The 21,025-nt window shown below is 51.8% G+C and overlaps 8 protein-coding genes across 8 annotated transcripts; 3 read left to right on the plus strand and 5 right to left on the minus strand.

The window, feature by feature from the left end:
* Nucleotides 1–1,110: 1,110 nt before the first annotated feature.
* On the plus strand, nucleotides 1,111–3,989 carry SEPMUDRAFT_145748 (uncharacterized protein). Its single transcript, XM_016903245.1, has one exon. It carries the CDS (start codon nucleotides 1,530–1,532, stop codon nucleotides 3,906–3,908), a length of 2,379 nt encoding a protein of 792 aa, XP_016764644.1. The 5' UTR covers nucleotides 1,111–1,529; the 3' UTR covers nucleotides 3,909–3,989.
* A 278-nt stretch (nucleotides 3,990–4,267) lies between these two features.
* On the plus strand, nucleotides 4,268–6,042 carry SEPMUDRAFT_145749 (uncharacterized protein). The gene has a single exon (XM_016903246.1). The coding sequence runs from the start codon at nucleotides 4,374–4,376 to the stop codon at nucleotides 5,910–5,912; it is 1,539 nt and encodes a 512-aa protein (XP_016764645.1). The 5' UTR covers nucleotides 4,268–4,373; the 3' UTR covers nucleotides 5,913–6,042.
* A 6-nt stretch (nucleotides 6,043–6,048) lies between these two features.
* Nucleotides 6,049–7,193, minus strand: SEPMUDRAFT_145750 (uncharacterized protein). Its single transcript, XM_016903247.1, has 2 exons — nucleotides 7,020–7,193; nucleotides 6,049–6,899 (listed from the first exon to the last, which is right to left on the minus strand). The coding sequence occupies exons 1-2, from the start codon at nucleotides 7,134–7,136 to the stop codon at nucleotides 6,111–6,113; spliced, it is 906 nt and encodes a 301-aa protein (XP_016764646.1). The 5' UTR covers nucleotides 7,137–7,193; the 3' UTR covers nucleotides 6,049–6,110.
* A 367-nt stretch (nucleotides 7,194–7,560) lies between these two features.
* SEPMUDRAFT_145751 (uncharacterized protein) lies at nucleotides 7,561–11,068 on the minus strand. Its single transcript, XM_016903248.1, has 3 exons — nucleotides 10,917–11,068; nucleotides 8,267–10,828; nucleotides 7,561–8,212 (listed from the first exon to the last, which is right to left on the minus strand). Exons 2-3 carry the CDS (start codon nucleotides 10,122–10,124, stop codon nucleotides 7,719–7,721), a joined length of 2,352 nt encoding a protein of 783 aa, XP_016764647.1. The 5' UTR covers nucleotides 10,125–10,828; nucleotides 10,917–11,068; the 3' UTR covers nucleotides 7,561–7,718.
* Nucleotides 10,627–10,990, minus strand: SEPMUDRAFT_137294 (uncharacterized protein; the record flags this gene model as incomplete). Its single annotated transcript, XM_016902834.1, has 2 exons — nucleotides 10,627–10,828; nucleotides 10,917–10,990. 2 exons carry the CDS (start codon nucleotides 10,988–10,990, stop codon nucleotides 10,627–10,629), a joined length of 276 nt encoding a protein of 91 aa, XP_016764648.1.
* A 152-nt stretch (nucleotides 11,069–11,220) lies between the features above and the next one.
* On the plus strand, nucleotides 11,221–14,234 carry SEPMUDRAFT_145753 (PLC-like phosphodiesterase). The gene is made up of 5 exons (XM_016903249.1): nucleotides 11,221–11,665; nucleotides 11,723–12,066; nucleotides 12,114–12,320; nucleotides 12,434–13,200; nucleotides 13,847–14,234. Exons 1-5 carry the CDS (start codon nucleotides 11,464–11,466, stop codon nucleotides 14,022–14,024), a joined length of 1,698 nt encoding a protein of 565 aa, XP_016764649.1. The 5' UTR covers nucleotides 11,221–11,463; the 3' UTR covers nucleotides 14,025–14,234.
* Nucleotides 14,235–16,324: 2,090 nt separating this feature from the next.
* SEPMUDRAFT_145762 (uncharacterized protein) lies at nucleotides 16,325–16,613 on the minus strand (the record flags this gene model as incomplete). Its single annotated transcript, XM_016903250.1, has 1 exon — nucleotides 16,325–16,613. A coding segment is annotated over one exon (222 nt), but the record flags the coding sequence as incomplete, so codon positions are not given.
* A 1,115-nt stretch (nucleotides 16,614–17,728) lies between these two features.
* SEPMUDRAFT_145763 (glycoside hydrolase family 76 protein) lies at nucleotides 17,729–19,808 on the minus strand. Its single transcript, XM_016903251.1, has 2 exons — nucleotides 18,664–19,808; nucleotides 17,729–18,610 (listed from the first exon to the last, which is right to left on the minus strand). Exons 1-2 carry the CDS (start codon nucleotides 19,444–19,446, stop codon nucleotides 18,038–18,040), a joined length of 1,356 nt encoding a protein of 451 aa, XP_016764651.1. The 5' UTR covers nucleotides 19,447–19,808; the 3' UTR covers nucleotides 17,729–18,037.
* Nucleotides 19,809–21,025: the final 1,217 nt, after the last annotated feature.

Genomic DNA, 21,025 nt, shown 5'->3' on the forward strand with positions numbered 1-21,025 from the left:
GTCAGACGGGACAAGCTTTTGATTTAGAAATGAATAAGGTAATCTACCAGATTCTACTTACTGTATGGAGTAAGGTATGGAATGGTTTTGCGGTCCGCGGAGGTGGAGGCGGAGACGAGTGACGAGTGTTCACTGACGAGGGGCAGGGCAGCGGAACGACGCGCGTAGGACCTGGACGACCGACCGACCTGTACCCATCCATCACTTTGCTTTTGTCTGCCTACCACCGCACTAGCTACATACCTCCTAGTACTTCGCACATGTCGTATACATGTACATCATCACGTGTAGGTATGACAACGACATTGTTGTCAGGCCAGCCACTTGGACCTCCATCTGACATGCTTGGTATACCTTACATAGCCACAGACCAGACTACAGTACTGGCTTGGCCTGGCAGTATAGCTACATTACCTGACCGTAGGAGGTAGTCCGGTCGGTATACGAGACATGCTGCGCCCAATATGAAATATCCGGTGTTTGAGCTTGGATCATCGACTTCGTTTTCCAGGCAGGCAACCAAAGCAGGCTCAGCCTGGCGGGCTGGCTGGCTGAGTGACGGGCTGGCTGCACTAGTTCTTCCTGCTACATACCTGCCGCGGTGCCTACACTACTACTTGATCATACCAGGTATTTTGTTTTGGAGGTGGGATCGTCAAATCAACCACGTCTTTGTCCTGACTACCTCCTACCTTACCTCTCTGTAGTTCTCGCGGCCAGCAGTAGCACATTCTTCTCTCTGTCATCCACCACCACCTAATATCACCTGTTCTCCGCCCAGCGCGCGCACCGACTGCACCGACAACCACCCTCCCTCGCGGTACAGGTACCTGTCATGTCTTGCTGAAAGGTCTTGGAAACCCCGCCGGTCTTGTCGCCCGGACACTTGCATTCGCCCCCGAACACGCTTTCCGCTGGCCAGCATGGCCTCGCACGCCCACGCTCCCTCCGTCCCCGTCGTGTCTACTTCACCGCCACCATTTCCGCCCAGGCGAACCAACACCATCGAAAGCCAAGTCTTTGTAGACGCGCCCGAGACAACAGAAGAGCAGGCAGAACAGGCAGAACAGGCTAGGGTGCTGCAAGAGCGCCAGCGCCAGCAACTGAAAAGAAATGAGCCCTCGATTACGACTACTGCATCCGTACAGTCGGTGCCGCCGCCGGGGTCCATCTTGACGGGCAAGCAGGAGCACTATCTGAAGCGCGAGCTCATTTCACAACAGACACAATGGGAAATCAGTGAGCTTTCGCATCCCACAGCTCTGAAGCGCTTCGGAGCACCATTCCACTCTGACGTGGGCGAGGTGGCCCCCGAGGACTCGGAACTGCCTCTGCTGCGCTATATCTTTGTACATCATGTACGCAACTTTCCCTTCCTCGATAAGGCCAGGGAGAAGGAGTTTTGGCAGGATAAACTGCAGTCCTTCCTGGAGAGCTTCGCCAATAAGCATATATCATCTGCAGATGACCGGCTGGAGCAGACGAAGCGCGCCAAATTGGCCCTCAAGGCGACGAAGCTGGTGGAGCTCATGATGGTCTCCGGCATTCCAACCGCATCGGGCTACGAGGAGCGCATTCGCTTTGCTGAGATGGAGGTCGTCGATCGTGGAGCCAACGAACAGGGACTAGTAGTCAATGTGCCGGAAGGCCATTTTATCAATGGCTGGGATGTCAATGTTGCAGGTGTGCGTATGGTCAGCGTCAAGAGACATGTTCGCCAGCATCGGCATGCAGAGTTTATTATACGAGTGAAGCACAACGATGAGAAGGAATGCTACGTTGCAAGGCGGTTTGGCGATTTTGCTAAGATGCACAAAAGATTGCGGCTGGAGCTTCCTGGTAAAGTTCTGCCCCCTCTGCCTCGCAAGAACAAGGCGCAATCGCTCTACAGCAATCGCGACGACGTCGATAGCGATAGCGTCTCGTCTTTATCTACACAAGACACTACTTCTCCCATCACCTCTGCTGGCCCAGAGGCGGCGGCGGCAGAGTCGAACGGGGGCATACGAGGATATTTGTCCTCATGGACCGGTGGTAACAGCAGTCGTCACGGCCGCAACGCATCGCGGAGTTCCCTCTCAGCATCTTCTCCGCGAGCTTCGACTGACAGTCCGAGAGGCTCTGCAGCTGGCCTCACGAAGGAGAGTCCTGCCGACACTGTCTTGCACCGAGAAGACCAGCGTGTATCGCTTCGCGCATTCCTCAGGAATTTTTTGTCGAATGAAGCGATAGCTAACTCCCGTGCCATGCATGAGTTTTTGACCCTCAAGCCATTTATACCCAACCAGGAGGAGAACAAGGACATTCAACGTCGCAAGAACATGGATGAGAGACGTCTAGAAGAGCAGCGCAAGTTTTTCGAAGTGGCCAGAGATCGAGCACGAGAATTGGACATTCACATGGAAAAGTTTCGACGCAGCGTCGTGGAGAGGAATGGACTGCGTGATCTATTCTCTGAGATCAAGATCAAGGACAAGCTAGCAGATCTTGACCCCGAGTACAAAAAGTTCGCCGAGTGGCTTCGTATCGAAGTCGCAGCCACTCTGTACCACATGTTCTTGGCCGAGGACAACTCGCCGGAACTGTTTGCTCAAGCCAAAAGGATACACAGCCTGGTACCGTATGGCGCGCTGAAACAGGTCATTCGGTTCACCAATCCCGCTGCGGTCATGAAAAGCGTGCTCGATATCTTCATGGCGCAACCTCTCGGAGCCAGTTCCCTGCTACAGCGTATCTTTGGTCTCGCTGTGGGTGATGGAATCCGCAGTCTACAGAGATCGATCGACGCACTCACTGTAAAGATTGATGAGCCAACCTTGACTGAAAAGATCCGGAATTATACAGAGACATATCAGGAAGTAAAGGACAACATTCGGCAGGAGGCACAGGATGACCAAGTTGATTTGCTCGTGAAAATTCTTCAGAGTGAAGAGATCGAGCCTGCTCTATCACCCGAGCAGATTGGCCGAGTTTTCAATGCTTATGTGGCTTGGGACAACGCCGTCGAGAACGTGGACGAAGAAATGCGCCAAGGTGCTGAGCTTTTTGCCAGATTGAAACAACTGCTCAAACTGAACACTCGGCAACGAGACAAGAAGATGATGCTTGAGATGGTCCAGGAGCCTAATACATTGGGACTGTTCCGTGACCTCTTCACGATCTTCTATGAACCTCTGGTTCGCGTATACAAGAGCGCGAATGTTTACAACAGCGTCACTGACTTTTCCCGCTTCGCCGACGATGCCATACAAACCATCGAAAAGGCTCAACGGCAGGACGTCAGTGCAGATCCTAACCAGACCGTGCAGAGCTTCATTGATCTATGCGAGAGGCACGAAGACGATTTGTACAAATTCATTCACGAAGTCCATCTTCACGACAATGGACTCTTCGATAAATTAATGACTTGGATCGAAGGAATCCTCGACTTCCTGCGCAACGGACCGAAGGGAGGCAAACTTGACATGAACGCTCTGGTAGCAGGCGCTCTGGAGATGAAGCAAATCGACCAGCAAGCCGCTCTCCGCGAGATCAATAGTCTGATCAAGTGGCAGACGGCAAGAAAGCGCTGGCACTCGGACAAAACACGACAGAAGATGGCTTCCGGTGGTGGAGGCGCACACGACGATGGCATGAGCGGGCTGGCCTCGACATTCCAACCAAGCGATTTCGGCCTGGATGCGCAAGATTTAGCAGATATGGATCTTGCTGATGAAGACGATGAGGAGGAGTCGGACTCGGAGGAAGATGAGGAAGACGACCCCATCGAAGCTGAACGGAGACGTCGGCGGAAACGGCAGGATGTGCTCAAGCGAACTAGCGGAGAGCCTGTCAAGCCGGAAATTCACGAACTACAAAAAATGATGCCGCAGTTCTTGGCTATGCTCCGGATGGTATTGGCGGAATAGAGCGTACAGGATAAATGGTACACTAGCACGGGCCTAGATAAACGGCATGATATAGGTAATCAACAGCAAAGAGCATTATTAGGTTTGCCGGTATGACTCTTTCATCCAATCAACACTGGAAACCGTCGTAGCTTCAACACCTCGCCTCATTGATCAATTAATTGTGTTAATGTTGATTGTTGATGTTGATACTAATGACTATGATGATTGGTGGTGTCAATGCCGTGGTTCTAGCGCGTTAGTTCGGTCTTCCGATCATTAGTTCTATTGCGTCGTCCGGACGACTCGGAACAACGTCAGGCAGCGCGAAAGCAATATACTACTACCTTCATATACCTAGTATCTACACTGACGAGCCAGAAATATCAGATGAATCACAACTGTGGCCTCGTTCGATATACCACATCCAGCTACATGATCCGCACTCTTTAGCTTGCAGGAGAATACAACAGCACTGCAGTCAACATGGACCTAGGCCGCCCCGTGAACCCGAACAGCTTTTCCTCGAAACTGGTCGCCAGGCTGGGGAAGACGTTTAGAAAAGAGGAGACGTACAGCGAAAGCAAGGAGGCTGTTGAGAAGCGCAAGAGGAAGGAGAATAAAAAGCTGCGCAAAAGAGGCCCCGGCCCCCGGTTTGCTCCAGCAGACGATGTGAACGAGCTGGGAGAGAGAAGCTATGATGTCTTCGGCGGCCAGCACACCATGGCGGGCACGCGGAGGAAGACGCTAAAGGAAAAGGAAAAGGACCACGGCGAAATGCTGCACGGCATGAATGACTCTGCGGAAACGCTGGTCGACCAGGCTGTCAAGGAGCACAAGGACGCCAATGCTGTCCGGCGGCGCAGACGACAAGGTATGCTCATGTCGCCTGAGCACGAACAGCGCATCGCTTCTCTCCCAGACGAGCTATGGAAGCGCATCGCCGGGTACCTCAATCCCATCGATGCTGTACTACTGGCACAGTCGAGCAAGACATTCAGGCGGAAATTGGGTATTCTGCCGTACCAGTCACTGAACCAGCCCGAGAACAGGCATTACAAGCACACATTTCTCCACTCCATGGACGAGCAGTATCCCGATCATCTGTTGTGCTTTCCATGCAGCCAATTCCACAGACGCACGCAAGCAGGGAAAGAGATGCTGAAGATGGACTATGTCGGCAATCCGATCTTCTCCTGCCCTGCAGTGAAGTCCTCCGTTCTACCACGAACTCGACTCACATATGGACGCCAACTGCCGTATGCTTTCGTCCAACTCGCGTTGCGTGCAGCTCGCTATGGCCCCACGTACGGCATTGACTTTAATAATCTCGCCCGTCGCTGGAAGTGCAAGGACAGCGGCTGGTCTCACCACACTCGCTACATGATCCACGACGATCGCCTGTTGATGCGAGTCGTCTCGCAAGCCTTTGCCCCGCCAGCCAAGGAACTCACGGAAACCGCTGAACGCCATATACTCTACGATCGTGAAGAATATACGCCCTTCTTTTCTGTTTGTGCGCATTGGCGTGATGGCGACCTCATGCGAATTTGCAAATGCATGTTATCGCATGTCCCATCGCCTCCCGATCCCATCCATAAGCAACTGCAACGAGGTTTCATCATTGATCGTGCAGCTGCACGACCAGACTTTATTGTACGAGGTTGCGATGAGTGTAGACCGGCGAGAAGATGTCCGGAATGTCCCACTGAATATCTGGTCGAGGTTCGACTGCTGGAGGATAAGAATGACAAGGACTTTGCATTCAAGCATGCGATTGTGGTGACGAGGTGGAGTGATTTGGGAGATGGAAGCAGTCCTTATACGTCTCCTGAGTGGACAGCGATCAATGGAGTGGAGAATCAGAGGGAGAAGCAGGGTTATCAGAGCTTCAGTAATGTTGGAAGGAGAGCGGTTGGAGGGATTTTCGAGAGCGCCATGAGTGGACATATCCCGGGTCAACGCCTTTTGAGCTTGAACCCGAAGAACCAGAAGCTCGGTGAAGATGGGCATGGGTGGTACTAGCAGTACTGCCATTTTCGCAAGAGTGAGGTATCATCATCATCGCGCTTGCGCTCAGTCTGACACATAGTGCAATTAATCTCTTATTTCCAGAAGTCTTGCTCATATGTAGCAACTTGGTCTATGAAATATATTTCCCGTCACATTCCTCTCCAAGAGATCAAATCACAATGCTTCGCCAATCCCCCATCCCAAAAAGACTCAACCATACTTCGGTACAGTCCCAGCCTTGTACCTCCTTCTCCCCATAACAGCCAACACACACCACACGACAGAAGAAAGCAACAACAACCCCGTCGCAACCCACGTAATGACAAGAAACTTGTTCCCTCGATCCGCACTCACCCCGACCTCTCCACCATATTTATTAATCGTCCTCGCCCCTTTCACCGCCACAGCAGTAGCAATCGCACTCGCAATCCCCAACGTCACAAACGCCATCCAATCCGCTATCACATTCAAAATCGCACTCAATCTGCCCGCGAAAAATATACTGGCTACGGCTGCGAGTAGTGCTATACCGATAAATCCGATGGCGATGCAATAGAGGACAAAAGTCGCTTTTGCGGCTATGCGTAATGCGTTTAATCCTGTGGAGATGTCCGAGGGCCAGTTGAGATCGGATAAATCAATTCCTGTCTTGGATGCGTCGAGTTCTTGTTGGAGAATTTTTTGAGGGTTGAAGTTGTAGAGGGCTGTGCGGTTGGAGCATTTGGTGATGTTTTTTTTCGCGTCCTCATCATCATTGTTGTTATTATTGTTATCGTTATCGCGAGTGTTGTTGTTGTTGTAATAGTAATACCCTTCGCAATAAGTCATGAGATGTGCCGAGTAAAAATCATGAATACCCAATTGTTGCGCCACATCGGTGATTCCGTCTTGGATTTCGGATTCGATGGTGTTGGAGATGTTGTCGAGGAAATTGACCAAGGGGTTAGAGGAAGATTCGGTCGTGTTGAAGATGTTTTGGCCGAGGCGGGACGTGTTGAGCTGTTAAAAAGAAGAGGGTTTTAGCAAATTTTGACCTGAATGTCTGGTATATAGATGGAGTGATATAGATGCATATTTGTGAAAAGGAAGGGCGAAAAAAAAAGAGAGGATGAAACATACCGTAAGAATAGCATAGTCTTCCATAAACCCGCGTCGGGAACCCGCAAAGAGGCATAGGAAGGCCAACACGAGAGACGTGATACACAAAGCAATTGGTAGCAATGCTAGAAGTCGCATGTTGTTGTTATTGTCGCTATGCGCGAGAATCCACACGCAAATGAACCTGATGTTCGTGTCCAGGAAAGACGACTCACACGGGGGCAGAGACTGTGATATTTGTGCACATTTTCTCCTTCAGGATCGTCAAATTCACTCCTTGCATACACCTCCTAAAACCTGCAACAATCAGGCTTCCAAAGTGAACAAGTTGGAGTCATCAGTCACATGCGCCGTCCAACCACCGATGACGTGTCAAGTAATGGCACAAATGCAACAGGGGCTGACCTTGTTGGTATCTTCTGTCCGGCTTCACTATTCGCTCCGTGCCAAATATCGTTTAAAGCCTATTGGTTACGCTTAACATTAACATGGATGTGACGCCGCAAGATTACAAGAACCAAGGCGAACTGGTCGTGGGCCGAAGAAGAAGCGGGCTTGGTTGATGAATGCTTAATCGTTAGGACAAAGGAGTACACCAACGTCGACTACCTAAAAGTTCTGCCTCATCACCTCCGAGATCATTTTCAAAACAGGTTCTCCAATGTGTGTCATCAAAGAGTGCTCTTTGATGGGTTTCTTGGGCTTCGAGGCACCGCCTTCTCAGCGGCGACCTCGTCGTCTGTCGTATGGATCATCCTCGCTGCTGTGCCATGAACCACTGGCGACCGTGCTCCCATCTTCAACGTCCACGCTTGCGCTTCTCTTCTCTTCTCGTACGTAAGGGCCGTAGCCATCGTGGGCTGGGTGGCCCGTGTGCCGGCTCTGACTACTCTGGCTACTATGCTCGACGTTCAGGCTGGAGCTCTTTCTTTCCTTTTCCACAAATGGGCCATAGCCACCCCGTCTTGACTTTGGCATCATTTGCTCTCGAGTCGGACTTTCGCTGAGAGGAGGTGGAGGCTGTGTACCGTCACTGGCTCCTCCAGCAGCCAGACCAAGAGGTTGTGTGGCCTTGCGCTGTAGTGCAACCGGGTCTCGACGAGGAGCGCGGTTTGGGACGTCGTTGCCCATACTCAGGCTGGCTTCTTGACGACCACGGTAATACCGGAATTCGGACGAGCTCGCATCGCTTTCGGGAGGGGTAGGCGATATGTCTGTGGTTCGTTAGCGTGTGGCTTGCTGTGGTGCTGTGCACAAGCGTGACCTACCCAGTTTCTTAGAAAAGTGCACACGGCTCGAAGCGTCACTAACCCGGCGGCGTATGCTCTCCAGATGGTTTCTAGCTCCAGTAACAGCATGCTCGGGTGAGTGCGGTACACTTCGGTAAATGAGATATTCGTTGCTCTCCTCGTATCGAGGTGCTGAATCGCGTGGCTGGAGGGTTCGCGAAGTGATGGGTGTCACAACACGACGTACGTACTCATACTCACGATCAGGGGAACGAGGAACCGCTTTTTTCTCCACTCTCGAGTGAGCAAGCTTGACTTCCGTATCAGTATCTGGGGCTTGTTGCGAACCCTCGTGGGCCAGATGTTGTTGATAGATAACCGTGTCCACAGTTTGAGACTGTGCCTGACTGCGGTCCTGGCGACTGTATTCTCGTTGAAGTTCGTCAACTCGCCTGGGGAGCTTTTCAACGTCGGCAGCTGCTGAGGTGCTTCCGGGCTTGGCGTTTTGAAAGGGCTGCCCACGGGCGGAAACGTGGCGATAGGCATGAAGCTTGCGATCATCGACTGGCATTTGCGTCTTGTCTGAGAGTGCAGCCGAGAGCGAGGAAGTCGTTGAGGCGACACTATCGCGAGTCTTCCTGTCCGCGATTACCTGGCTTTGCTGTAGGTTGCTCGCATTTAACTCATTTGAGGTTGAAGATGTTCCGATAGTGGCTAGAGCAGAGTCCCTGCGCGGGATCGACTGCGATGCTTTCCACGGCAGCTCAGCTGTGACGTCTCTATCCTGTTCAATACGGCGTTCGACGGGCACGCGTTGAATTTCGACGATCCTGCCATGAGCGTAAGGATCTTTGTGCGCTTCAATCTTTCGCTCCAATCGTCGATACCTCTCGACCTCTTCCCTTGCCAGTCTACGTATCTCAGGCTCGGTATAGGTTGTTGACCGAACTTTGGCCTTCGAAATTGATGATTCGTGGGCGGAACTGGAATCACAAGCGCCGTCGTTGGATATGCCCCCTGGTGTGTGATTGAGCATCACCACGACTTCCGTTTCATCCTCTTTTGGAGGAGGAGGAGGGATAGTGACCCTACGGAAATGACCTGCAGCTTGCTGCACGTCCATGTCTAACTCCGGAGGCGAAACAACTGCACCAGGGCCTGTGTTGGCGGGCGATTGTCTGTAAACCACCTCTTCTCGAGTCGTGTTCCCAGCAGGGCCTGTAGGTGGATGAGGCGGCTGGGGTGGTTGGGGAGGTTTTGGCTGGCGGACGTATCTGTAGACTACACTTTCTCGAGTCTTGATTGGAGGCGTCACATTTGAGCCACTGCTGCGCACATCGTCGACCTCATATCTTATCGACCCGTCCATCTCGAGCTCAAGCCACTCGGGCTCCTTCAAGATACGTTGAGTACGTCTGTGAGTCCCGGGGTCTTCTTCCGGCACGAAGCTCGCGACACCAATCCTGATGTCGTTACTTCTTCCTTCTCCAACAACATGGACGTCGAGGCTGCGATCTTCCTCGACTTCCACTACCCGGCAGCGTCTACAGATGCCGCCGGGCGGTGGGTGACCATCTATCGGGATTGGGTGTTCACGATGGTAGCGTGCACTGCGAGGTTTCCTGCAGATGCAGCAGATGTGGTAGACGGCCAGCGGGGGCACATCGCTAACGTCTGTGACTGCGGGTTGGCGTGACGAGTTCATGACTGTGGCTATGACAGACTTCGAGTCGAAGGGGGGCTGGTGGCGACGCGGCTTCGTCGTCGTTGATGGTTCACTGGAGGTACTGCTGGAAGTCGCGACGCTGCTGGGCGCGTCACACTTCGACGAGGGAGGTGGCGGTGGCGGTACTCTCGTAATTGTTTTGTAGGTGTAGGCGTGTTCCTGTGGCGGCATTCTCCTCAATGAATGCAGGCTAAGTGGTCAAATGCTGTGTTGGTGATGTCGGCGGTGATGTCGGCGGTGATGTCTGAAGAGGCACTCAGGTCCTAATGTAGGTGCACGCAGTTTGGATTGGGTTCGAGGTGGAAGCGTGTCCAAATGAAGGAGCGACCGCTGTTCAAAGCTGTTCTCCCCGGTGGAAGGCGCCTTCTGCGGTAGAAAGTGATTGGAAGTGACCTCCTGCCTCACCCTTCCTTCTCGGTTGAGTGAATAGCAACTCTCCAGCACCTCAAGCACACAGTCCACGCACATAACGGCTGCAAATGCTCCACATGTCACCAACACGGCCATCTATGCATAGCCAGACTACATGTACGTGTGCCCTCCCTATACCGTGTTGGTCCCGCCATCAACCAAGACACGACGGATCGGACGCCCAACACAACCCATCCTGCTCTGTCGCAATCATGGCAGCAGATGTGCTACCTTATACTTTCCATCTCAGTGTGCCTTAATGTCACTCTCCAATGACATAGGTGCAGCCCGCGCTCCCTACAAAAACTTCATGTCGCCTCTTTGCATCGACGTCCAGCCTGCTGCCCGGACCGAATGTCTCTTTACTTGGGTTCGCATCGTCTGGGTAGGTGATTGTAAGCTCGCCCGACAGGATCAAATGAGTAGTCAAGCCCGCGTGGGCGTGCGGTGGATAGTGCGCGTTGCTTAAGAGACTGTCAACTTCGTTGCCCGAGAACCACGCATGCCTACCAGCTAGGAGGTAGGTACTTATGTATGCGAGTGTAGACTTACGCCCGGTCGGACCACGTAAAGACATGCTGGAATCCCCAGCTGCTTACTTGTTCTTCAGCCTCTTTGCGCGACATGTTGCAACTCATGGTCATCGGCTGTGGGTGTATGCGCTTATAGAATATACTGTCCTCTTTTAAAAGGGTACATGTAGGAGGTCAGGTAGACTGATGCAGATGATGGGTCGTGACCACGAGGGAAACCAGCGTCATCCTACATCTTGGCATTGCGCCCAGCCGCCAGCGAGACCTACCTCCTACTTCACCGCAACTTGCAAGATCACAACTTCATGTTCGCTAGCTGAGCTCCGCAGTGCGACAAGTCCTATCGGTGATATAGCATCGCTCCATCGGGCATCAGCTTGCTCGTCGCCGCTGCCTGTCGTTTGCACTGCGATCAGGGAAAGTACATCGCAGCGCAGCAGCGTAGCTCGCGTGTGACTTGATAAAGCAAGCTCATATTCGCCTGCTGTGAGGACTCTGTGCTTCGAGATTTGGAAACAGGACAGGACAGGACAGGACAGGAACAACAGCTGGCTAGCCGTCACGCGATGGCTTCCAATCTTGCGTTGTCCCCAGCAATCACGAAATATGCAACTGCAGTCTTCGAGCAGTCTACTCTCGGCTCAGATGTAACGCTCGAAAGCTTTCTTCAACGTCTAGACTCGCCGGAGTCATCGGAGCCGCTGCCAGTGCAAGCTGATACTTCGCACCCTCTTCCACACTACTTCATCTCCAGCAGCCACAATACCTGTAAGTCTTGCTTGAAAATTTGGCTGCGTAGCAATCTGTAATCTCATGTGACCTCAGACCTCTCTGGGAATCAGCTCTGGTCGAAATCGAGCGAGGAATCCTACAAGCACGCCCTTAAGCAGGGCTGTCGTTGCATCGAGATTGATCTCTGGGATGGAGACTCACCGTCGTCCTCTGAAGCGGAGGACGACAAGAGCCAAGCGAGCGATGCAAACGGACTGAGCGGATTTCTGAAGAAGAAGCTGAACCGACTCCGCTCACGATCGGATCCCAAGCAGCCTACACCAGACTCGCCTGCAACTGACGATCTGATGCCCACACCGTGGAGAACAACCTCTGATCGCTCGGAGCCGGTCGTGTACCACGGTTATACGGCCACGAAAGAGATTTCGTTCAGAAAGGTTTGTTTACTCACAGTCCCGCTGGGCGCTCGCTCACAAAAGGATAGGTATGTGAAGTGGTGCGCCTATATGCCTTCAAGACGACGGCACTTCCTCTCATTGTCAGCCTAGAAGTGCATTGCAGTCCATCGCAACAAGAGATTGTCTGCGAGCTTATGCACGATTATTGGAGTGAGTTCCTTCTCAAACTCCCAGATGACTTTTCCGATACGACACCACTGCCTCCACTCGAGAGTCTCAAGAGGAAGATACTGGTAAGCTGTTTTGTTTTCTTCCCAGCTGCGGCATAGTATGGCAGAATGCCATGGGCCCGTGTTGCGACGGTGTTGGTGGTGAGGATTGTTGAATTGCGCTAAATCCTTGGCAGGTCAAGGTCAAGTTCGTGGCTGCACAGAAAGCAAGAGCAGCACAAGCCGATAATGATGATGAAGAATCATCAGCTGCGGATGAAGAGGTCGAGGCCACGAAGAAGAGCAAGATCATCGAAAGACTAGGAAGCATGGGCATATTCACACGTGCTTTTCATTTTCGCGGCTTTGACGATCCGACGGCAACTATTCCCACGCATGTATTTTCGCTCGGCGAGAGCAAGCTATTGGAAGCTTGTGAAGAACAGCCCGAGAAGCTGTTCAAGCATAACCTTCACTATTTGATGCGCGCCTATCCCAAAGGAACACGGCTCCGCTCCACAAACCTGGACCCTACGCCTTTCTGGCGCCAAGGAGTCCAGATTGTTGCTCTCAATTATCAACGACTCGATGCTGCCAACATGCTTAATTTCGCGCAGTTCGAATCGACAGGTGGCTACGTCTTGAAACCGAAAGGCTACTTGCCAGTAGAAGAAAAGGTCGAGCAGCCAAAAGCAGGCCGAAAGTCTCTCGACCTGTGCATTCGGGTGTATGCTGCACAAGCGCTTGGCACATCGAACAGCGTCCCGGATGCCTACGTCAAATGCGAGTTGCACATTGAGAGCAAGGCAGAATTTGAGAAGAATGTGATTCCGAAAGAGGGACAGAACAAGGGCGGGGAGTGGAAGCGCCGAACCAGAGTCCATGAAACGAGAGATCCCGAGTACGACGAGATGTTGGATTTCAAAGGAGTGCACAGTATCGTGCCCGAGTTGTCTTTCGTCAGGTACGTTCCTTCTCTCATTTCCACCCAATCGCCGTCATCCATCTTCCCCTCAAGCGCCTTCACCGCTTTTCCTTCGGGCTTCTGGGAACGAGAAGCTGGTCAGGATGAGCGAGGTAGGTAACATTGCACGTACGGCTATCTGCACATTGGTGCCCCGGGTCACACTCTGGACTACGGTCTCGCAAGATGCTTGTGCTCAGGACGATCTGGAATGCAATACCGCATGGCGGAGCGGGTGTAATGCTACTAGTGGGCGGGAAGAAGCCATCCGAATCCTGATTCTGGGGATGCGATCAATCGCTCTCGAGGGTCTCCAGTGCACACGGTCCACGGTCCACGGTCCACGGTCCATTAATTAGCGCGCCTGGAAGCGTGGAGCCGCGCATCTCCGTGCGATGGTCTGCAGTACGGCACAAGCTTCTGATACTGTGGACCACCCAAGCATTGCACGCGCCAATCTGACGAATACCCAGCGTGTGGGCGACGGGAGTTTGGTAGATAAGCTCGTTTATCGTGCGGCAGGGCGGCCGTGCCACTGCCGGCATACAGCGCTTACGCAGTGTCAGCCAGGGATCCTCGCTAGTTGCCAATTGATATTCGACACGTCCGCGCAGACCAACAATGACCCGTGCTAACAGGCGATCAGATTCAAGGTCATGGACGATAACTCCTACCAGAAGGATAGTCTGCTTGGGTGGGCATGCTATCGATTGGACCGGATGCCGACCGGACTGGTCCTGTTACACCTGCGAGGAGAAGACTACAAGGCCAATGGCGCAAAGCTGTTGGTGCACACGAGTGTCCAGTGGATGGAAGAGCAGTGAGATAACGAGGTTACGGTATGACTTCAGCATGTGCGCCGTGTCGCTCGATGCTGACGTGTGCATAGAGTTTGCATAGGTCAGGTAGGTAGGTAGGTAGGTAGGCATCATCAAGGACATGGCAAAAGTTCGGTGAGAAGCAGCAGTACCTCACTCGCACTACCTCTCTCACCGCACCGGATTGTCTTTTGAGACGTGTGGTAGGTAGCATCATACTACCTCGTAGCATGGCTACCTACTCTCACTAGTGATTCAGTGACCAGTCACAAGTCACGGCAGATTTCCAGCGACCAGGTAGCTTCGTGTCTTTTGCTCGGTTCGCTGTACTTGTGATGAATGTACGTACCTTCCTCACGGTATGCACGAACGCAACAGATGTATCCAATTGCTGGGAATGGTCGGACAGTCACTGCCGGCTGCCGCGATCCATAATAGTCCGGCAGCCCTGCAGATAGTTGTAGGTACAAATGTACATGTACGTTTATAGGTACCTGATGATAGGTAATGATGCGATGAGAAAGAAAGCCGAGAAGGGCCATGTCTGCATTTGTGTGGCAGCCTGGCAGGACTCGGATGGCACGTACCAGATGCTGCCCAGCTCCCACCCCCGAGAGCAATAAGTAAGGTATTTATTGTTGGCTACCAGGGAGGAGGATGCGGAGGAGGAGGAGGAGGTTGACGCATCGTATTCATCATAATCCATACATGAATTGTACATGTCGGTCTACCATACCGCCCATGCGGCCTATGTGAGAAAAAAAAAAAAGACAAAAAAAAAACTGGTGGCAGGACAGTTTTGGAGTAAGCGGCAACGAGTAACAAGGACCGGGACTGGGATCGGGCTTCAGGCTTCAGAGTCTCAATCTCTCATCAAGGTTCCCAAAACAGACACAGCAGGGACAGGGATGTGGCATCGATCGGGTTATCTGGAGGAACTCTCTTACGGTTCTCTCTCACAGTCTCACTCTCACAGTACAGGTTAGGTAGTCTCACACGTGACACCATACCACTTACTGCTGACTTTGTCACTTTGTCACATTACCTACCTTTTACCTCCTAGGAGGTTGGAGGTAAAAGGTAAAAAGTAAAAGTGGTGTAACAGCCCAACGCTCGCACCTTTTTGTTGCACCTTCGCACACGTTGGGACTCATATCTACCTGGTAGGCTGTTAGCATCTGGCACGGGCGGGCAGTCTGGCACACGGCTTCCGACACGCGAAACTTGGCCCTTTGTTGCACTACTGTACGAGGATGTAAGTAATTGGTAAGGTAGGAGGTACCTGTACTGTATCTATACTACTACCTGTACTTTATACGCTCGGAGTGAAAGCTGACAATCGGCTTACTTGCCGGCAGACCAGTACGATTGCACCTAATCGGGTACGGCCTAACCTCTTAATACTACTATTACTAGGGACAACTTACTGTATACAGTACAACTGCCAGCTACTTTATGTAGATAGGTACACACACATACATTCTGCCGCGGTTTCGGAGGGCGGTATTGCGGTATTGACGTGTCGCCATTGCGCCAAATACCTTATCTACCTGTACCTGTACCTTAACCTGCCTTGCCGTACATGTAACGTGCCCGGTTCGACAAGACTGAGTTCGCGCTTCGCCTTTTCGTGCCTTGTCTACCGGCCATGGCTTGAATGAAGCCTGAAGGACCAACTTGGGGTTCAGGTCGGACTACCTACCTCTTACCTCTTAGTTAGCCCTCGCCAAGCCGACGCGGAAGTCGGGTCAGCTAGCAGGCGGAAAAAAGTAAAGGATATTGATGTTTAATCACGCATGCCCTGAGCGCTGTTTATTGTGCCATGTGCAGTCGAGATATGTAGCTACATGTAAGATAGTACAGGTACCTAGGTTAGGTATGTATGGACTCGATCGGTTCGATACCGACTGTCCGGCCTGTGCTTTTGGCTGGTGTCACAGTCCACGGGTGACGGGTAACGGGTGACGGGGGGGAAAGAGAGTCAAAGCAGGCAGGCAGGCTTCAAAGCTACCTCTCTACCTACCGGGCTTAGTGTTCGGATCCACCGCAGATTAGCTTGTTCGCTCTTTCTCTATCCATCTCTGTTTCTCGGAAAAATGACAGGTCACAACTGACTTCCAATTGCTACATCCGTCTGCCTGCTATCATACACTTCCCTACTGACCCGATGCTTCACGAGCCTGTACCTGCCCGCTTTCGACAATGCCAACTCTTTGGTATAAATCTTCCTTTGCTGCTCCCTTTTTTTGCTAATCGGACATCAATCGATTTCACACCACCACTACCACTTCTACTACCAACACCACCACTACTCTCCGTGCAAGACCTTCGATCAAGTTCCTCAGTCTTGTTGTCAAAGCAAATCCAACAACATCACACTTCTTCACTACCAACACTACCACCACCACGAACACCACCAACACCACCACCATGACCTACAACGCTCAACGTGAAGAGAGACTTCGTCGTCTCGGCATCGAACAACTCCCACCTCTCACTGCCTGCTCCTCCTTCGAAAGCGACACCAGCACATGCTCTCTCATCGCAGAGACCAGTTCCTTGACCATTGGCATGTCCGGTGTACGAGAGCGTCCTGTAAGTTCTCATTTCATGCCAATCCCCCCACAAAGATTATATTCTGGTCTGGTCTGTACCTTTGCAAATCTTTATATACCTTATACTGATTTGATATCTCGAACTGCTTATAGGTCCCAGGTAAGAAATGCCCAAGTTGCATTTCTCGAGGTCAGACTATTTGGGTCATTCAAGGCAAGAGATGTCCTCAGTGTGGAACTGAAGTTCTTTGAATGGTAAAGCAGGCAGTTTGATGCGTTGCTTAGAATGGAAGAAGAAGAAGAAGAAGAAGAAGAAGGGAAGAGTGTGACGTGTGATGGGAAAGACCGAATCTGGTATAAATACATCTTGTTTTTTTATGATGTTCTGTATGATTAGCGATGGAAAAAGGCTAGCGAGGTGATGTGCTTTTTTGCTTTTGCTTTTTTTTTCTTCTTCTTTTTCGGTCATTGTGTTGGTTGTTGGTTCTCGGGCACAACTCTGCCATTTCTCACCTCCAGGTGGTTGGAGAGAGAGGGAGAGAAGGGAACCTTGAAGAGTGAGTGAGGTGGTGATGATAATGGTGGTAGTGATGTCCGCGAGTGCCATTACCAATTCACTTGAAGAAGCAAAAAACAAATAGAAAAAAAAAATCCATGAAACATAAATTAGATGATGATACCTGATTTCCTTTTTTTTATATCCCCGTGTTGCCATCCATTGTTGTTGTCAAGTTGTCAAGTTGTCGTTTTGCGCCACGAAGAAATAAGCTACCTCCTAAGCTAAGAGATACCCCTTACCTTACCTCCTAATAGGATGGGATCTGCGACTGCTAAGATCCTCCTCCCTCCCTCTTCATTACTTGATTAAGGTATACAGCTTCCAAGTTACAGGTAGGTACTACCTATCTAAACTATATATTCAAACAAACGAGGAACAAACGAGTAAGATTTGATATTAAAAGTCAGGTACATGTATATAAGATAGGTAGCTGTTGTAATCATCTCTCGAGTGTACCTATAATCCTACCTTACCTAGGTACCTATAGAATGGATAGGTCGCAGACGCTATACATACATGTACATAAGGTAAGATAGGTACCGTACATGAAAAGCAAAAAAAAAGTGGAAAAAAAAAAGAGTCCACAGAAATAATGCCCGCGCTCCATATAAACCCACTGTATATATGGAGGTACATGTACATGTAATGCACACACGCACACACACAACACACACAAGTCGTATTTCTTTCGTCATTGCAAAAGCATGTAGTAGTGTACACACCTGTCCGTCGATGTTCCTTTGGAAAAAATCCTGTCCCCTACAAAACGCCCCATCTCTCTCCCCTCACCCCCCCCTATGTGGCTTTCCATGATCATGTTCAAGTTTGTGCCAATTGTGCCATTGGGCAATTTACCAATGACATTACCATTATGCGGTCGGTCCTAATACCCCACTCTCCAAAAATTATGCTACCATCCACCAAGCACCACCGAGCAGGCCAACGATTACCAAAGCCGACACAATACCAGCGCCCGCGCGATCCGCCGTGGTAATAGCACTGGGAGGCGCAAGTGGGTCCTTGTCTCCGCCGAGTCCGACGTCGGGATTAGCAGCGACGGACGAAGCACCAGTCTTGTTTCCAAGAGGACCTTGGACAGAGTCAATCAGGTTGCTCTGAATGACTTCGAGCGCATTCATCTGTTGACCGACTCCCATGGCACCATCAAAGGTACCTTCTGTCCATTTTGTGCCACAAAACACTCCACCTGCTCCGCCTGTGCAAGACTTCGCAGCTGCCGTGGCTGAGCTTGAAAGGAGCGGTATGATCGAATCGTGAAGCCAGGGAGCGACCTTGGTCGAAGCCGCCATCCAACGGGAGAGATAGGCTTTGAAGGACTGTTGATCAATGTTGCAGTTTCCCGAGGGCTCGCAAGCTACTTCATACATGACGTTGTTCTGGAAGAAGATCTTTGCGGCGCCATCAAACATGCCTTGGGTCCGTTGGCGCCACTTGTCTTGATCGGGCGTTCCTTGCGTCTAAAAATTATCAGTAAGCTTCGATTATGACTGACAGGATGAGAAGCACTCACAATATTCCACATGGTAGCTGCGCCATAGAGGAAGACACCGGCGTTGTAGGACCACTGAATGTGGTTCAGCTCGGTGCAGTTGAGTGTATCATCAGTACCGTCGTAAACAAAGTATTCGTCGCTGATCAGGCCGACCGAGCGGACCCAGTCCCACATCTTATTGGCCTCATCAGCATAGGTGGTATTTCCTGTATACAGTGCCAGACGCGCCGCAAGGTTGAAGTAGCAGCCATTAGAGATGGAGTTTTTGTAGTTGTAACCATTGTTGAAGGTGAAGATCTGCCACTTGAGTCCACCTGCACAGGACGTCGTGTCCCATCGAACAGACTGTGAATTCCAGACCGCGAGGGCTAGCGACAGCCACTGTGGTTTATCTGGTGGAGGATTGGGAAAGTTGGCTTCCGCAGCTGACATGGCTGCCATTCCCCAGAAAGCCTGGTCATCGTTACCCAACGACTTTGACTGGTTGGGAGGCATGTAGTTCTCATCAGGTCCGACCTGGAACAGCAGTGCCTCGGTCGTAACGTCGTTGTATGTGGTGTCTCCAGTATAATACCAGTAATCGACCATGGCGCCAAACATGGCTCCGGCCTCCCACCAGTAGTACGGTCCAGGTAGCAGACCTGGAATTCCTCCTGTGAGATTGCCCTTGTAGAAACTCAACATGCCATCTGCGCATGTCCGCGCCGCGCTTTTGATGCTGTTTGGATCGTTCAAATCGAGGCTAATACCGGCCGCGGAGCGCGCTGCCAGCAGAGCGCTGAAAGCCGCCGTGACCTTCATAATGGCGGTGTTTGTGGTGCTGACGCCTCAAGGAGATGGTGGCCACTCTGGCCAGAAGCGTGAAAAGGCGCACGAAGACCGCAATGCAGAGTCGCTTTCGGTGAGATCGACTCTCGACAAGCTCGCCGCGGTGTAGTCGTGGTTATGCGAGTGGCTCACGGAGGTGGCGGAGCGACCTGGCACTCGTGTTGACCGGGCAAGAGGCAGTAACGACCGCGCGCAAAGTGACACGGCGTGGCGTGGCGAAGCGAGGCGAAGCGTAGAGTAGCGGCGGTGTGAAACGAGCGGAAAGGATGTCCTCGCAACGGCGGTGGAGGAGGGAGAGGAGGAGGTACAGGTAGGTGACGGGTGTGAGTGGTGGTGGTGGGGGTTGGTGGTGGTGGTGGGGGTTGGTGGTGGTGGTGGTGGAGAGGAGGTCAGAGAGACGGCGATGAGAGACTTACGGTGCCTGCAGCCGTATGATGGCGATGCTTCGTCGTCTCCTTCGTACTTGGCTGCCTTGGCACTACGATGATCAGGGACGGTCACGCACTAGGAAGTACTGACGAGACAAAAAAAGAGTTTCCCGGCGAAGCTTACAGCCGATCGTGTTATTCTCAGCAGGGCTTTAAGGTATTCTAGAGCCAGGGCATTCATTCACTCCAGTGACTCCACGTCCAATCACAGACCCACCTGAGCCACTTTTTGCCCCGTGGGCTTCTCGCAACAACGCCGGCATTGACAAGCACTCGGTAACACTAACAAACACCACATTCTTTTCACATGGCTCGTTGCACGTCTGCTCCCCTTACATGTATCTGATGGCCAAATTCAATCAGAATCACACTGATCAATCGTCCATCACGACAGCTGCTCTCGTTCTCGACACAGGTGGCGAGTGATGTCCTCTCTGTATTTCTTTTCGCCGTGGCTGCAGCAACTCGATCCATTGATAGGTGCACCGAGATACAGGGCCTCGAGGTCAGTCCCCATTTGATTCCAGATCAGCACGAGCCGATAGCCCTCCAAGACAGGCTGAATCCCGTGTTCCAGCAAAGATGTACGATATCATCTGCCTGACAGCTTCATTGTCAATATTGAAATCAACTGCGTACAGCTCCTAGGCGTGGCGCACTGTGGTGTCGTCGACCATTGGCTGCTCTTTGTTCCCAAATAGTGCTTGATGGCTTGCAGCAACTATTCTCCGCGCGTCTCTTATGCTCAGCGGCAACCCAATAGTCGCAAACTGAAGGACGAGCAAAAAAGAAGCAAAAAACGGCGCAATTCAACAGTTAATCCTGCGATGCGCTCTGGAGAGTCCTGGCTGATATTGTTGACTGCGTGACATAGTAGTTCGTTTTGTACGGGCTGCTCGGTAGTGTAAAGTGGCCTGCTCTACAATAACTCACTGCCCGCACCTTGCTTATCATTGTCAACTTCGCAGTACGCTCGACTCATCTCGAGAAGTCTTGTAGGAGGTAGGAGGTAGGTAGGTACTGTACCGCATGTCGCTTGGCTCTAGCCAATGAACAGCCCTGTTGGAGCGACGGCCGCTAGTGGAGGTCAGCGTTACAAACATTAGGCCTCGTCTACTCTGTCG

Source organism: Sphaerulina musiva, assembly GCF_000320565.1.
Source record: "Sphaerulina musiva SO2202 unplaced genomic scaffold SEPMUscaffold_1, whole genome shotgun sequence".
NCBI lineage: Eukaryota > Fungi > Ascomycota > Dothideomycetes > Mycosphaerellales > Mycosphaerellaceae > Sphaerulina > Sphaerulina musiva.

What these genes read in the sequence shown, in the direction of transcription:
- SEPMUDRAFT_145750 (XM_016903247.1), bottom strand. Translation starts at nt 7,136, where the DNA reads ATGCGACTTCTAGCATTGCTACCAATTGCTTTGTGTATCACGTCTCTC. An exon ending in AAGACTATGCTATTCTTACG is followed by an intron (nt 6,900 to 7,019) that starts GTATGTTTCATC and finishes TCTTTTTAACAG; the next exon opens with CTCAACACGTCCCGCCTCGG.
- SEPMUDRAFT_145749 (XM_016903246.1), top strand. Translation starts at nt 4,374, where the DNA reads ATGGACCTAGGCCGCCCCGTGAACCCGAACAGCTTTTCCTCGAAACTG.
- SEPMUDRAFT_145753 (XM_016903249.1), top strand. Translation starts at nt 11,464, where the DNA reads ATGGCTTCCAATCTTGCGTTGTCCCCAGCAATCACGAAATATGCAACT. An exon ending in CTCCAGCAGCCACAATACCT is followed by an intron (nt 11,666 to 11,722) that starts GTAAGTCTTGCT and finishes ATGTGACCTCAG; the next exon opens with ACCTCTCTGGGAATCAGCTC. An exon ending in AAGAGATTTCGTTCAGAAAG is followed by an intron (nt 12,067 to 12,113) that starts GTTTGTTTACTC and finishes ACAAAAGGATAG; the next exon opens with GTATGTGAAGTGGTGCGCCT.
- SEPMUDRAFT_145763 (XM_016903251.1), bottom strand. Translation starts at nt 19,446, where the DNA reads ATGAAGGTCACGGCGGCTTTCAGCGCTCTGCTGGCAGCGCGCTCCGCG. An exon ending in CAGCTACCATGTGGAATATT is followed by an intron (nt 18,611 to 18,663) that starts GTGAGTGCTTCT and finishes GATAATTTTTAG; the next exon opens with ACGCAAGGAACGCCCGATCA.
- SEPMUDRAFT_145748 (XM_016903245.1), top strand. Translation starts at nt 1,530, where the DNA reads ATGATGGTCTCCGGCATTCCAACCGCATCGGGCTACGAGGAGCGCATT.
- SEPMUDRAFT_145751 (XM_016903248.1), bottom strand. Translation starts at nt 10,124, where the DNA reads ATGCCGCCACAGGAACACGCCTACACCTACAAAACAATTACGAGAGTA. An exon ending in GCACTTTTCTAAGAAACTGG is followed by an intron (nt 8,213 to 8,266) that starts GTAGGTCACGCT and finishes AACGAACCACAG; the next exon opens with ACATATCGCCTACCCCTCCC.